Source organism: Aquarana catesbeiana, linkage group LG05 (genome assembly GCF_042186555.1).
Source record: "Aquarana catesbeiana isolate 2022-GZ linkage group LG05, ASM4218655v1, whole genome shotgun sequence".
Lineage (NCBI taxonomy): Eukaryota > Metazoa > Chordata > Amphibia > Anura > Ranidae > Aquarana > Aquarana catesbeiana.
Window position 1 is genome coordinate 316447611 of NC_133328.1, and position 13394 is coordinate 316461004.

General features: G+C 41.6%; 1 protein-coding gene across 1 annotated transcript; it reads left to right on the top strand.

The window, feature by feature from the left end:
* Positions 1-9970: 9970 nt before the first annotated feature.
* Positions 9971-11628, top strand: LOC141145885 (probable serine/threonine-protein kinase DDB_G0277449). Its single transcript, XM_073632697.1, has 3 exons — positions 9971-10123; positions 10574-10702; positions 11024-11628. Exons 1-3 carry the CDS (start codon positions 9992-9994, stop codon positions 11177-11179), a joined length of 417 nt encoding a protein of 138 aa, XP_073488798.1. The 5' UTR covers positions 9971-9991; the 3' UTR covers positions 11180-11628.
* Positions 11629-13394: the final 1766 nt, after the last annotated feature.

The following is a 13394-nucleotide window of genomic DNA, read 5'->3' on the forward strand; positions in this document are numbered from 1 at the left end:
CACAGCTGCACCAAGATTGCAAGCGCTCCAGTTTTATTAAATCTCCCCCATAGAGCACTAAAAACATGACAGTGCTTCTAACCCCTCACCACTCTGTCCAAATGTTAAAAAAATAAGTTTCTCCTTTGGGTACACTTTAAACACACCGAACATCATGGCTCAGTTTGGCTGTAAACAGTCACAGTGATCCCCAATGGAGGTCACTGATAGAGATAACAAATGAGCTCATATTAATAATCCTAAAATGATGATGTATTTCAATGTGTTTCAAGCACCACTACTGACACCTGCCTACACCTGGAACTCATAACTCCACAGCTTCATCTATGTATTGGATTTCATATATCCAGGAATAATGAGCTCTTTTATTTTCACTCTGCTGACAATTTGAAACTTGCTGTGGAAAATGGCAGATGGAATCTGGAAATTTAAATCTAATTGGTGGCTGTGGGGAGACACTGACCGTTGGTATTCTTGTAAACAACACCTGACCTGAAGCTTACAAGATATATTAAAATTCTTTGTAATAGAAATAAAAGTTATCAAACAATAAAAATAAATAAAGAGACAGTGTAAAAATAGAAAATAAAAAGTAAAATAAATAAGAAAAAATAAAATAATTTAAAGCATCCCATACCTCCGTGCTCACGCACAGAAGTGAATGCATACACAAGTGGCACCCGCATATGTAAACGGTGTTCAAACCAAACATGTGAGGTATCACCACGATCGTTAGAGCAAGAGCAATAATTATAGCACAAGACCTCTTCTGGAACTCTAAATAGTTAATCTGTAAAAAAGTGTCACCTATTGAGATTTTTAAGTAGCATAGTTTGTCGCCATTCCACGAGCATGCGCAATTTTGGCATGTTAGGTATCTATTTACTCGGCAAAACATCATCTTTCACATTACACAAAAAAATGTGCTAACATTAATGAATTAAAAAAACGCAAAACAGTAAAGTATACTTGTTACAAAAAAAAAAGCAAATACAGTGCGACATACTGCTATTTTATTCTCTAGGGTCTCTGCAAAAAAAAAAAATATATATACCTTATTTATCGGCATATAACACACACTTTTTTCGCCTGAAAATAGGGGGATAATCACGGGTGCGTGTTATACGCCAATAGTGTACCTCAGAGGGGGAAGGAGGGGGGCGAGCGCGCCGGAATTCACCAAGCCGTCATCTCCTGTTTACTCTTTCACTCGGCTCTCACGTCACACACACAGTCCCGCCACCGCCACTGGCATTGGACCAGTGTTCTGTCTATCACAGGAGCTGGTCCAATGCCGATGGTGGAGGAGGGACTGTGAGTGTGAAGAGAGAGCCGAGTAAACAGGACAGCTCGGTGATTTCCTGCAAGGTTCAGGCTGCTTAGATGAGAGATGGTGAGGCTGCAGATGCACATTGAGGCTGAAAAATGACATTAATCTATCTGCATTAATGGGAGATGGGCTGCAGATGGACATTGATCAGGCTGCAGATGGCCAATGATCAGGCTGCATTGATGGGAGATGGGGAGGCTGCAGATGGGTACTAATCAGGCTGCATTCATGGGCACTGACCCTTAATTTGCTTCAAAGTTGTTTATTTAAAAAAAATTTTATTCCTGAAAGTTCCCTCTTAAAATGAGGGTGCGTGTTATACCCGATAAATACGGTATATATAATGTTTGGGGGTTCTAAGTAATTTTCTAGCAAAAAATAATGATTTAAACTTGGAAACAACAAATGTCAGAACAATCCAAAGTCAGCAAGTGGTTAAAAAAACCCTGTTTACTGATTTATCTCAATGTGTTTTGAGCAGCCATATTGACACCTGTCTATGTCATTGTAAATTACTCCAAAAGCAGGCGTATATAAGCCTCATCTGTGTATAAGGTGCTCCACAGATTTATCTATGTATTGGATTCCATACATGCAGAGTGAATCTTATTTTGAAAATTACTGGATATTGGCAGTTGGCAGTTGGAGTTGAGATTTGAATCTGATTGGCTGCCTGATGGTATCCTAGCAACGATGATGTCATAGCTCACAGCCAGCCCATATAAGAAGCTCTGCAGCTGGATCTAGCCAGTTTGGATTTGCTAGAGGTGGTGAACACATCGCTTTTCTAGTGCTCTGTGCGTTTTCATTATATTATGATGAAGTGGCCAAGGAGAAACCAAACTTTTAGATTTCATCCATATAAGATCAGGGATGAGATTACTTGGAAATATATCCAAGAAAAACATTCTGTGAAGGATTTTGATAAGCCCACTTTTTTACAAAGTGGGTTAAAGATGGAGACAACTCAACACCCCAAAAATGGGGAACACAAACATGGGAACTCTGATGAAGGGAGGAATTTTGGAGAGAGAAAGAGTTCCAGAGAGGAGAATACCAAGGGAAAAAAACTGAATTTCAGATATCATCCATATAAGAAGAGAGATGAGGCTACAAGGAAAATCTTCCTAGGCGGACCTTCTGAGGAAGATATTGATAAACCCACTTTATTACATAGTGGGTTAAAGGTGGAGACACCTCAACAACACCCCAAAAATGGGGAAAGCAAGCATGGGAACTCTGATGAGAGGAACAATTCTGGACAGAGGAAGAGTTCCAAAGAGGAGAGTGACAAGACCAGAAAAAAGAAGCGAACGAGAGATAATGAATCTGATCAATCAGCTGATGAAGAAAGGACGGGAAAAAAGGGAAGACTTGATGCTGTAGGGAGTGGGGCTAAAACAATACCGGGCATGATATGTACTGCCATATTGCCCAAGAAGAACAACAAGAGACCAGCATCAGATGCCATTTTCCCTGCACCTCCAAATAAGAAACAGATGACCATCGCAGATGAGACAAGTAAGAATGATGTGTTATATTTTATGAAATTGTTCTCAATTGACACTGTTTAGGTATTTTATCAGAAATAAAAACTAGAGTTAGGCCAGTGCAGGGGTACACTGCAATATCCACTTTCTGTTATAAATGAGCCCCTTAGAGCGTTTTTGTTAGAAAACAGCCACAGTGTGAGTAGAAAAGCCTGTCCCCTGCCAATAGCTGTAGCGTAGGACCCCCCAACTTGCCTTTAGAAAAGGGGATTTTACCCTCTCGTTGCTCAAGCATAAAAATTAATGCAATCAACAGCTGAATAAACGAGTTTGGGTGAGCTGCAGCTATAGATAGATCTGTCCTCCTATATTGGATCAGGCATATGACTGTGTATGACCACCCCTGCAGTTCTCCCTGATATAATGATATTCCTTTAACCCTTTTGCTGCTATGACAATTTGCACATTTTGGGGCCTAAGGATTACTTAAAGTGGATCTGTATTTTAAAAATGAAGATCTGCTACATTATAGGGAAAATATAGAAATAGTAATTGCTCCCAAGTAGCACCCAGCAAGATTTATCTTTTCTCAGAATCAGAGGGGCTATATTATGTGGGGGGGGCTGTGATATGTGGGAATCTAACTTACGATCTTCTGTACAAGCCCACTTTGTTCAGAAAACGCCCCTGGGACAATCGGACCCTTCTAGTCATGGATGGCTGGAATCTAATGGCAGGGAAGTTTTATGGTCCTGGGCTCCCAGGAGGGGGATTCCCCAATTTAGAAAGGTGTAGTGAATGGGTAGTTTTACACCTACCAATTCTGAATGGTGTAGAAGTGATTGGGCCTCTTTATAACCACCCCGATTTTCTTCTACAATATGCAGCAAATCCGGCAGAATTATTGTAAAACAAATGACAGCTTCTATTACAGCCTTGAACTTGTTTTGACCCTACGACCTGTACATCATGTACAAGTCATATCCTTGCAGGTCATAAGGTCAAAAAGTCAGCTACTGTAGCTACTCTTGTCACTATAAATCTTTCACAAATGAAGACATGCAATCTATTTAGAAACATAAAGCTATTTCACTTTATTTAACCAAACTACTTAGCACCTTGGAGTCGTGGTAAACAGGAATATCTCTTTTCCACCATTGTCATTTAGTGTTTTGTGAAGTAGGTGTTCGATTTCGGTAAGGTAATAACATGTCATGATTTCTATTTATCTTGTAGTCAGTGAGATGGTCAGCGAGGCAGTCAGCGAGGCAGTCAGCAAGGCAGTCAGCAAGGCAGTCAGCGAGGTAGTCAGCAAGGCAGTCAGCAAGACAATCAACAAGGAAGTCAGCGAGGCAGTCAGCAAGACAATTAACGAGGCAGTCAGCAAGGCAGTCAGCGAGGCAGTCAGCAAGACAATCAACGAGGAAGTCAGCGAGGCAGTCAGTAAGACAGTCAACGAGGTTGTCAGTGATCCTGTCAACCAGGCTGTCAGCGAGCCAGCCAATGAGCTTGTCAGCAAGCCAGTCAACAAGGTGGTCAGTGAGGGAGCCAACCAGGCAGTCAGGGATGTGCCTGGAACCAACGTGGGATGCGATCCACCAGCTGACTTTAACCTTGACAGCTTCATCTTTCATAAAATACTTGGTCAAGGTAGTTACGGAAAAGTAAGTAATCAAAGATATATGAACAGCAGGTTTAATGTATTGCGAGTTGCTGGTTATTAATATTGTAAGTGGGCTAACAATAGGCTGTCGGCGGAGGTCATACCACTGTATTACTTACCACTTCCCATTTACATTACACGCGCTAAGCTGTGTTACTCAATGACAAACTGAAATCTATTATTTCCAATATGGCAAGTTTACACCATAGTGATGTGTTATGCCCTGCACACACGATCGGACATTCCGACAACAAAATCCATGGATTTTTTCCGACGGATGTTGGCTCAAACTTGTCTTGCATACACACGGTCACACAAAGTTGTCGGAAAATCCGATTGTTCTGAACGCGGTGACATAAAACACGTACGTCGGGACTATAAACAGGGCAGTAGCCGATAGCTTTCATCTCTTAATTTATTCTGAGCATGCGTGGCACTTTTTGCGTCGGATTTGTGTACACACGATCGGAATTTCCGACAACGGATTTTGTTGTCGGAAAATTTTATAGCAGGCTCTCAAACTTTGTGTGTCAGAAAATCCAATGGAAAATGTGTGATGGAGCCCACACACGGTCGGAATTTCCGACAACAAGGTCCTATCACACATTTTCCGTCGGAAAATCCGACCGTGTGTACAGGGCATAAGTGTGTGTTCAATGAAATTGGAACATAATGCATTTAATGAAATGTGCTTTAAGGAAGGTACAATAAAGTTGTTTTACATCATTGTTAAATTTAAAAAAATGCCAACACACATCATCTCAAATGTACTTAGTGTGTGTTAAATTAATGCAAAGCGAGTGGAGTGATTCTAGCCTAAAGTTATGTTAGTGGTGTGCTGTCTGTCGGAGGTGTAATACACAATAAGCAGCTCGGCACATCATCTGTTGATAAGGCAATTAATCTAATGTGTATTTAAACTGTATTAAGCAGATTCTATAGAGTTTGGCTTCAGAGCTTCATAACCTTTAGCCCCAATATAGGAACACTGAATACAGACTTAGGAGTGAGTGTTGGCTGTAGTTTTCTCTAAATTTGCTAAAACCCTACTGCAGCCTGATAAAAGCCCATTTAAAGCTATCCCCGTTCACTAACAGTCTAGAAGGTAGTGACTAACAGTCAAAACCACTTACAACTTGCTGAAGGCCTGCTGCGTTCACGCTCTATAAACTGTGTTTTCATGCTATAGACTAACAATTGTAGCCAGGCTGGGGGTTGCTGCTGGGGACCCAGTGGTAACCTTTTCAGAACCTGGTGCTGAATTAGCTCTAATCATTTGTGTCCTGTGTTTTTTTTCTTTTTTTTAGGTCGCCCTGGCATCCCATCCTGCCACAGACCAGAAACTGGCAGTCAAGGTAGTAAAGAAAAGGCAATTATTAAAAGAAGATCCTAAAAGTGTACTTATAGAGAGACAAATACTTGAAAAGGTTGGAGAGAGTCCTTTTTGTACACACGCCTATGGAACCTTCCAATCAGAAGTAAGTGTCACATTCCTATCAATCACTCATCAAATCATATCCATATTATCTATTTCCCAAATCCCCAAACCAGAAAAACATTAGAGATGGTCCAGCTTCACAGAGGCTGCCATTGTAGAATGTTGGGAATTCTGGTCGCTCTTATTTTGGCTTTGTTTTCACTGACTCAGATCAGGTATACCCCTGTACTTCTCTCTAGACATGTGCGCCGTCAATAAATTAGTTAAGTTTCGTTCCGTACGAAAATTAATTCGTATTTCGTAATTCGTGTCTGAAAATTAAATTCGGATTCGTATGAAATACAAATTTTCCTTAGATTCTTACTTTTTGCAAAATAACGAAAGTTCGTTATGATGAATTTATCATTATGAGGGGCTCCCACCATCCCTGTGCTGTGCTGACTTCCTGGGTTTTTAACCTTTAGGTTCGTTAACTTTTCGTAAAAATAACAAATGTTCGTTATGATGAATTTATCATTATGAGGGGTTCCCACCATCCCTGTGCTGACTTCCTCTGATTGGTGAACAAAACACCAGTCACGTTTCCGTTGTAACGGAATTTGGATCCAAAATTCCAAAATTCGTTAACGAAATTTCGTATTTCATATAAAATTCATAAGCATAGAAATTCCCATAGGATTCCCACCATCCCTGTGCTGAGTTCCCAGGTCTGTACACCTGCTGTGTCCATTATGAGGGGTTCCCACCATCCCTGTGCTGAGTTCCTGGGTCTGACTGTACACCCGCTGTGCCCATTATGAGGGGTTCCCACCATCCCTGTGCTGTGCTGACTTCCTGGGTTTTTAACTTTTAGGTTTGTTAACTTTTCGTAACAATTACGAATTTTGGTTATGATGAATTTATCATTATGAGGGGCTCCCACCATCCCTGTGCTGTGCTGACTTCCTAGGTTTTTAACTTTTTATTTCGTACAGAATTCATATGCATAAAAATGTATATTTCAGATTCGTACGAATGTACAAACTTCCGGAAATTCGTGCAAATTTTTGATTCGTACGAAACTAATCGCACATATCTACTTCTCTATGATAGACTCATTGTAATGGCAGCCTGGTAGAACATGTTTGCATGTTATGTGGCTCTGTATATTGCTTTCCCAATGAGGTGAACATATATTTAAAGTTCTTGCCAAGATACGTATTCTGACTTTAATGGGAACTAATGCCGCGTACACACGAGCGGACTTTCCGGCATACTTGGTCCGGCGTACCGGAGTCCGTCAGACAATTCAATCGTGTGTGGGCTCCAGCGGACTTTTTTTTCTCAAAAGTTTGACGGGCTTAGATTTGAAACATGTTTCAAATCTGTCTGACGGACTCGAGTCCGGTCGAAAAGTCCGCTCGTCTGTATGCTAGTCCGACGGACAAAAACCGACGCTAGGGCAGCTATTGGCTACTGGCTATGAACTTCCTTGTTTTAGTCCGGTCGTACGTCATCACGTACGACTCCGTCGGACTTTGGTTGATCGTGTGTAGGCAAGTCCGTTCATTTGGAAAGTCCGTCATAAAGTCCGTCAAAGTCCGCCGGACAAAGTCTGCCATAAAGTCCGGTCGTGTGTACGTGGCATTAGATTTAAAGTGAATGTAAACCCAACAGTGACCATCTCTTGTTTTTTTCCCACTTGGTCTATTAAATATACAAATCAAAGCATTCTGCTATACCTGTTCAATAAGAACAGATAAAAAACCTGTTGATCCTGTGAGAAATCCAGTGCTGTTCTTTGTTATCTTAAGCCCAATATTTCTGCATTTCTGACAAAACACAAACCCCACATCCACTTTACCTTTTTGAACCTATATATTTCTCTCTGCCTTTTACAGGAAGATCTTTTCTTTGTTATGGAGTACATGAGAGGAGGAGAGCTATGCGACCTGATCAAGTCTTCTGCTCCATTATCAACTGCTGCAATAAGGTACGGCTCACAAAGATACTGTTCAAGGATGCATTTACACCTGCACCATGTGAAGTGTTTATTTGCACTTTTTTGCATGTTTATTGTGCAACAGCACAGGACAGCCTATTCACTTGTATGGGCTGCCCTACATGTGCCAAATGTGCCAAAGTAACTCATGGACTTTTTTTGGCAGTGAGCCTCACGCACTTTTGCAATGTACATATTGGTGCGTTTTTTCAGGCAACTACTACCTGCGTTTGAGATGTCATTAGGAATCAATGGCACCACGAGTGTGATATGCATTTTGGCACGTTTTTCACGTGGTGTGACTGTGGCCCGAACAAAGGGTGAGGGCTAACAGTCATAATGAAGGATTTTCATAAATATAGTATTAATATAATAAGTCCTAATTTTATAACAGCCCACACACACCTCAGTAAGCCTTCATCAGGAAAAACCTCTGCTGTATACCTCTAGCCTAATGTCATACCTGCCAGAAAATGGCTAAATCCTTTAGTTTGTTTTAGTGTGCAAGGCTGTATCTTCAACCCCGAACAATCAATGTTCCAACCTGACAGATCTCAGCCAGTGGTTGTCAGCTACCACAGACATGAGATTTTTGGTCAGATCAGGTGACTTTTATCCAATCTCTATGGGCTGGTTTAGGACCAATTAATATATTACCCCAAAAACTGAACAGTGCCTATCATTGTCAGAGTAATACATTCCTTCCTATGACTTGCACAGCAAGGAAGGAATCATCTATTATTCATTTATTTACTTATTTCTGTGAGACATGTGATATTAATAGACCTTCTCTCTTTTTTTACAGATTTATTGCTGCCGAACTTCTTTGTGCTCTGCAATATCTGCACGGATGTGGTATCATTCATAGGTAAGCGTTTCCATCATGATCTTGCCTCCATATTTGCCATTCTTTATTAAAGGATAACACCACCCAACACTGGTACTCTAGTTGTGGGTGGGTGTACAAGGGTTGAATTGCCTGCTGCCAGTTCTGTCGCCTGCTGCTGAAGCTTTTGTGCATCTAAGTTAAAGAGCCTCACTTTCCCATACTCAATACATTTTAATTAAATATGTCATCAAGCTAAGAATCTCTCTCGTTATAACTGCAGTATTTGCAGATGTCCCCTTCTAACACGGCTCCATGTCCCATTCAGCAGCCCCACAATACCAGCCACAGATGTAAAGATTGCTCTGGGCTCCATCAACCCCCATAAACCAGTAGAAGAAACAATATTGAGGCACACTTCATCAATCCGCAATGTGTCTACAACTTTATTAAAGACATGTGGATAGAATTACTCCCCAGGCTTTCTCATTCGAATACATATCGCCCCCTACTGGGACTTAATCATGTCCCACTAGAAGGGTAAAAATGTGACAGGGGAAGACGGCCTATGGAGTGTTTCTGCTCCCTTGTTTTCAATAAAGATGTTAAAGCATTGCAGAATGACAGACTGGGACTTGACATGGTTTCTTCAACTGCAGTAAGCTGGGAACTGAACTCACGAGGTTCATGCTGAGATTCATAAAGTGGTGCAGAAAGTTAGTAGGTGATCTAACCCGTTGGCACCCATCTAAAACTGACCTATTAGTATTGGGTGAACTTTGATTTTAAATATTTGATCTGTAAATATAACTCTCTCCTTTTGTTTTACAGAGACTTGAAACCCGAGAACATACTGCTTGACAGCTCTGGCCATGTAAAAATCGCAGACTTTGGCCTTTCTAAAGTCGATATGTTCGGATCCAAGAAAGCGTATAGTTGTGCCGGTACTCCAGCCTATATGGCCCCAGAGGTAAGTAAAAAAACACCCTTCTTTTGCCCCTTTACCACATCCATTTTATATTATTATGATTATCAGCCATATCATAATGAAAGAACAAGAATTTTGGAGATGAAGGAAGCAGGGTCACAATGATTGTGACAAGAAGCCTAAAAAACATCAGGGGCCACACTGTGACCTGTCATTTCTACCAATTTTTACTTACCTATTATTACTGCTCTGTGTATGGTTGATCATGTGCTTTATTTTATAGTTACCCTTTCTCTCTGTTTTATCAGGTTTCCTCTAACAAACCCTACGATGCCATGGCCGACTATTATTCACTTGGTGTCATCCTGTTCGAAATGGCCACAGGAGCAGAGCCAGAATCAGTCCGATCCAGGAACTACTTCTATCCAGGGAACATCGACCCTGACCTTCGAGATGTTATTGAGCGAGTAAGTATAGATACACTAGAATTAGAATTATCTAAGAGCTATAGGTCCTTAGTGTTGTCTATATAAAAAAAGGCTCTTCTGCATTGCTATGTCCCATAGTGATGAAGAGATTAGAGTCAGAAAGCACAGAGGGGGGTATATGACTTCTGAAAGTGTTAAATACAGATTTTATGGCAGGATATTGACCACACAGGAGGTCAGCATTACATCTGAACTACCCGTGTGACATTCTGAAAATATGAGCTGTTGGGGGGACTCCTAGACCAGTTCAGGAATGTTACCTTAGATCCTTCTAGCAGACATACCTTAATTTAAAACTACACTAAGGAAATAAAATATGACAGTATAAGATTTTTTTTGTTTAAATAGCCGATACTAAACTGGCTAATTTATCATTTTTTATTAGTAACAATCTACTGTATGCTAAATTTCATATCTTTTTCATTACAGCTTCTTGAAGAATATCCGAGAGATCGCTGGTGGGCAGTGAAAAGACTGCAAGAACACCCCTTCTTCAGACCTATTGACTGGAAGAAGTTGGAGGAAGGAAAGGTTACATCACCATTGTGTATGCCAGAAGTAAGTCCATTGGAAGTACAATTAATATAATGTGTGCACATACAAGGAGATCATTTAATAGGGAGCTGCCTTCAGTTACTAGGAATTGCAGAATAATTATAAACTGCAAAAAAAAAAAAATGATCATCTGTACATTTGCTATATTCCACATGCAGCCAACTGCTAATTATTATTATTAAAGATCATTATAAGTTCATAGAAGAACTGAAATATCAGTTATAATGGTAACAGGTAGTATAGTGTTACATTTGAAAATGCATCTCCTGGTTGGTATGTCATGTATTGAATGATAAGTCTGATTTATGTATTTTCTTGTTGCAGTGCCCAGAAATAGACACAAATGAGCAATTTGAAGTGAAGAAACTGATTCACTACAGAAGAAAGAAAGAGAGGAGAATTGCAAATACGCAACAGAGATTGTTTGATGGCTTCAGCTTCATAAGCAAGAAATGGAGCAAGATGCTGAATAGGAAATGAAAGAATAAGGTCTGCTGGCATTTAAGAAAGACTCACTAAAACTAAGCCAGGCCGATACTTTGCTGGTCTTTGTATCCCCGGCATTGCCAACTAGACTTAGGGAGCCAGCTGTGACCCCAAGTGCGCATGCACGAAATCCAGATGCGCATTCAGTCAGCCTCCTGAGACATGTGAAGTGTAATTCTCATCTCTCCTGACATGGATCGACATCGCAGGACAATATCAATTGGATTTACATTGTGGAATATAACCCTGGCTCTTTCGGGTTGGAAGATTGCCAACAGATTGCCACATTTGTGCATCACTCATCGTGATAGACATGGATAAACATTGCTGGACGACATTAATGACATTGGATTTACATTGGATTTACAAAGAAGTATCAAACTGCTGTGACCAGGGAACACAGGACTTGCATGCTGGAGGAGATCTGGAAGCAAGAAGTAGCAGTCAAGCAGAGGAGAGTAGAGCAGCGTTCTGTGACCGGGGACACAGAACTATTATCCTCCTAGAGAAAGGTCAGTGTAGAATGCTGTGGCCGGGGAACACAGCATTAATAGTCCTGGACTGGCTGAAAGCAGTGGTCCGTTCACTGCCATATGTCAGGTCGTCATGTGGAGGTACCAAGTCATCTCCGGCCTGGTTAGCACAATGGTAGTGCCTTCCAAAGATTGCCACATTTGTGCATCACTCATCGTGATAGACATCGATAAACATTGCTGGACGACATTAATGACATTGGATTTACGTTGGATTTACAAAGAAGTATCAAGCTGCTGTGACCAAGGAACACAGGACTTGCATGCTGGAGGAAATCTGGAAGGAAGAAGTAGCAGTCAAGCGGAGGAGAGTAGAGCAGCGTTCTGTGACCGGGGACACAGAACTCTTATCCTCCTAGAGAAAGGTCAGTGTAGAATGCTGTGGCCGGGGAACACAGCATTAATAGTCCTGGACTGGCTGAAAGCAGTGGTCCGCTGGACGACATTAATGACATTGGATTTACAATGGATTTACAAAGAAGTATCAAGCTGCTGTGACCAGGGAACACAGGACTTGCATTCTGGAGGAGATCTGGAAGGAAGAAGTAGCAGTCAAGCGGAGGAGAGTAGAGCAGCTTTCTGTGACCGGGGACACAGAACTATTATCCTCCTAGAGAAAGGTCAGTGTAGAATGCTGTGGCCGGGGAACACAGCATTAATAGTCCTGGACTGGCTGAAAGCAGTGGTCCGTTCACTGCCATGTGTTAGGTTGTCATGTGGAGGTACCAAGTCATCTCCGGCCTGGTTAGCACAATCGTAGTGCCTTCCAAAGATTGCCACATTTGTGCATCACTCATCGTGATCGACATGGATAAACATTGCTGGACGACATTAATGACATTGGATTTACATTGTATTAGATAACCCTGTCCATTTTGGGTTTGAAGATTGGAAATAGTGGTGGTTTGCCATATCAATAGACCACCTTTGTGCATCACTCATCGTGATAGACATGGATAAACATTGCTGGACGACATTAATGACATTGGATTTACAATGGATTTACAAAGAAGTATCAAGCTGCTGTGACCAGGGAACACAGGACTTGCATTCTGGAGGAGATCTGGAAGGAAGAAGTAGCAGTCAAGCGGAGGAGAGTAGAGCAGCGTTCTGTGACCGGGGACACAGAACTATTATCCTCCTAGAGAAAGGTCAGTGTAGAATGCTGTGGCCGGGGAACACAGCATTAATAGTCCTGGACTGGCTGAAAGCAGTGGTCCATTCACTGCCATGTGTTAGGTCGTCATGTGGAGGTACCAAGTCATCTCCGGCCTGGTTAGCACAATCGTAGTGCCTTCCAAAGATTGCCACATTTGTGCATCACTCATCGTGATAGACATGGATAAACATTGCTGGACGACATTAATGACATTGGATTTACATTGGATTTACAAAGAAGTATCAAGCTGCTGTGACCAGGGAACACAGGACTTGCATGCTGGAGGAAATCTGGAAGGAAGAAGTAGCAGTCAAGCGGAGGAGAGTATAGCAGCGTTCTGTGACCGGGGACACAGAACTATTATCCTCTTAGAGAAAGGTCAGTGTAGAATGCTGTGGCCGGGGAACACAGCATTAATAGTCCTGGACTGGCTGAAAGCAGTGGTCCGTTCACTGCCATGTGTCAGGTCGTCATGTGGAGGTACCAAGTCATCTCTGGCCTGGTTAGCACAATGGTA

Excerpts from the sequence above, each read along its gene's own strand:
- LOC141145885 (XM_073632697.1), top strand. The coding sequence starts at position 9,992 with ATGGCCGACTATTATTCACTTGGTGTCATCCTGTTCGAAATGGCCACA. Across the intron at positions 10,124-10,573 it reads TTCGAGATGTTATTGAGCGA|CTTCTTGAAGAATATCCGAG; the intron begins GTAAGTATAGAT and ends TTTTCATTACAG. Across the intron at positions 10,703-11,023 it reads CACCATTGTGTATGCCAGAA|TGCCCAGAAATAGACACAAA; the intron begins GTAAGTCCATTG and ends TTCTTGTTGCAG.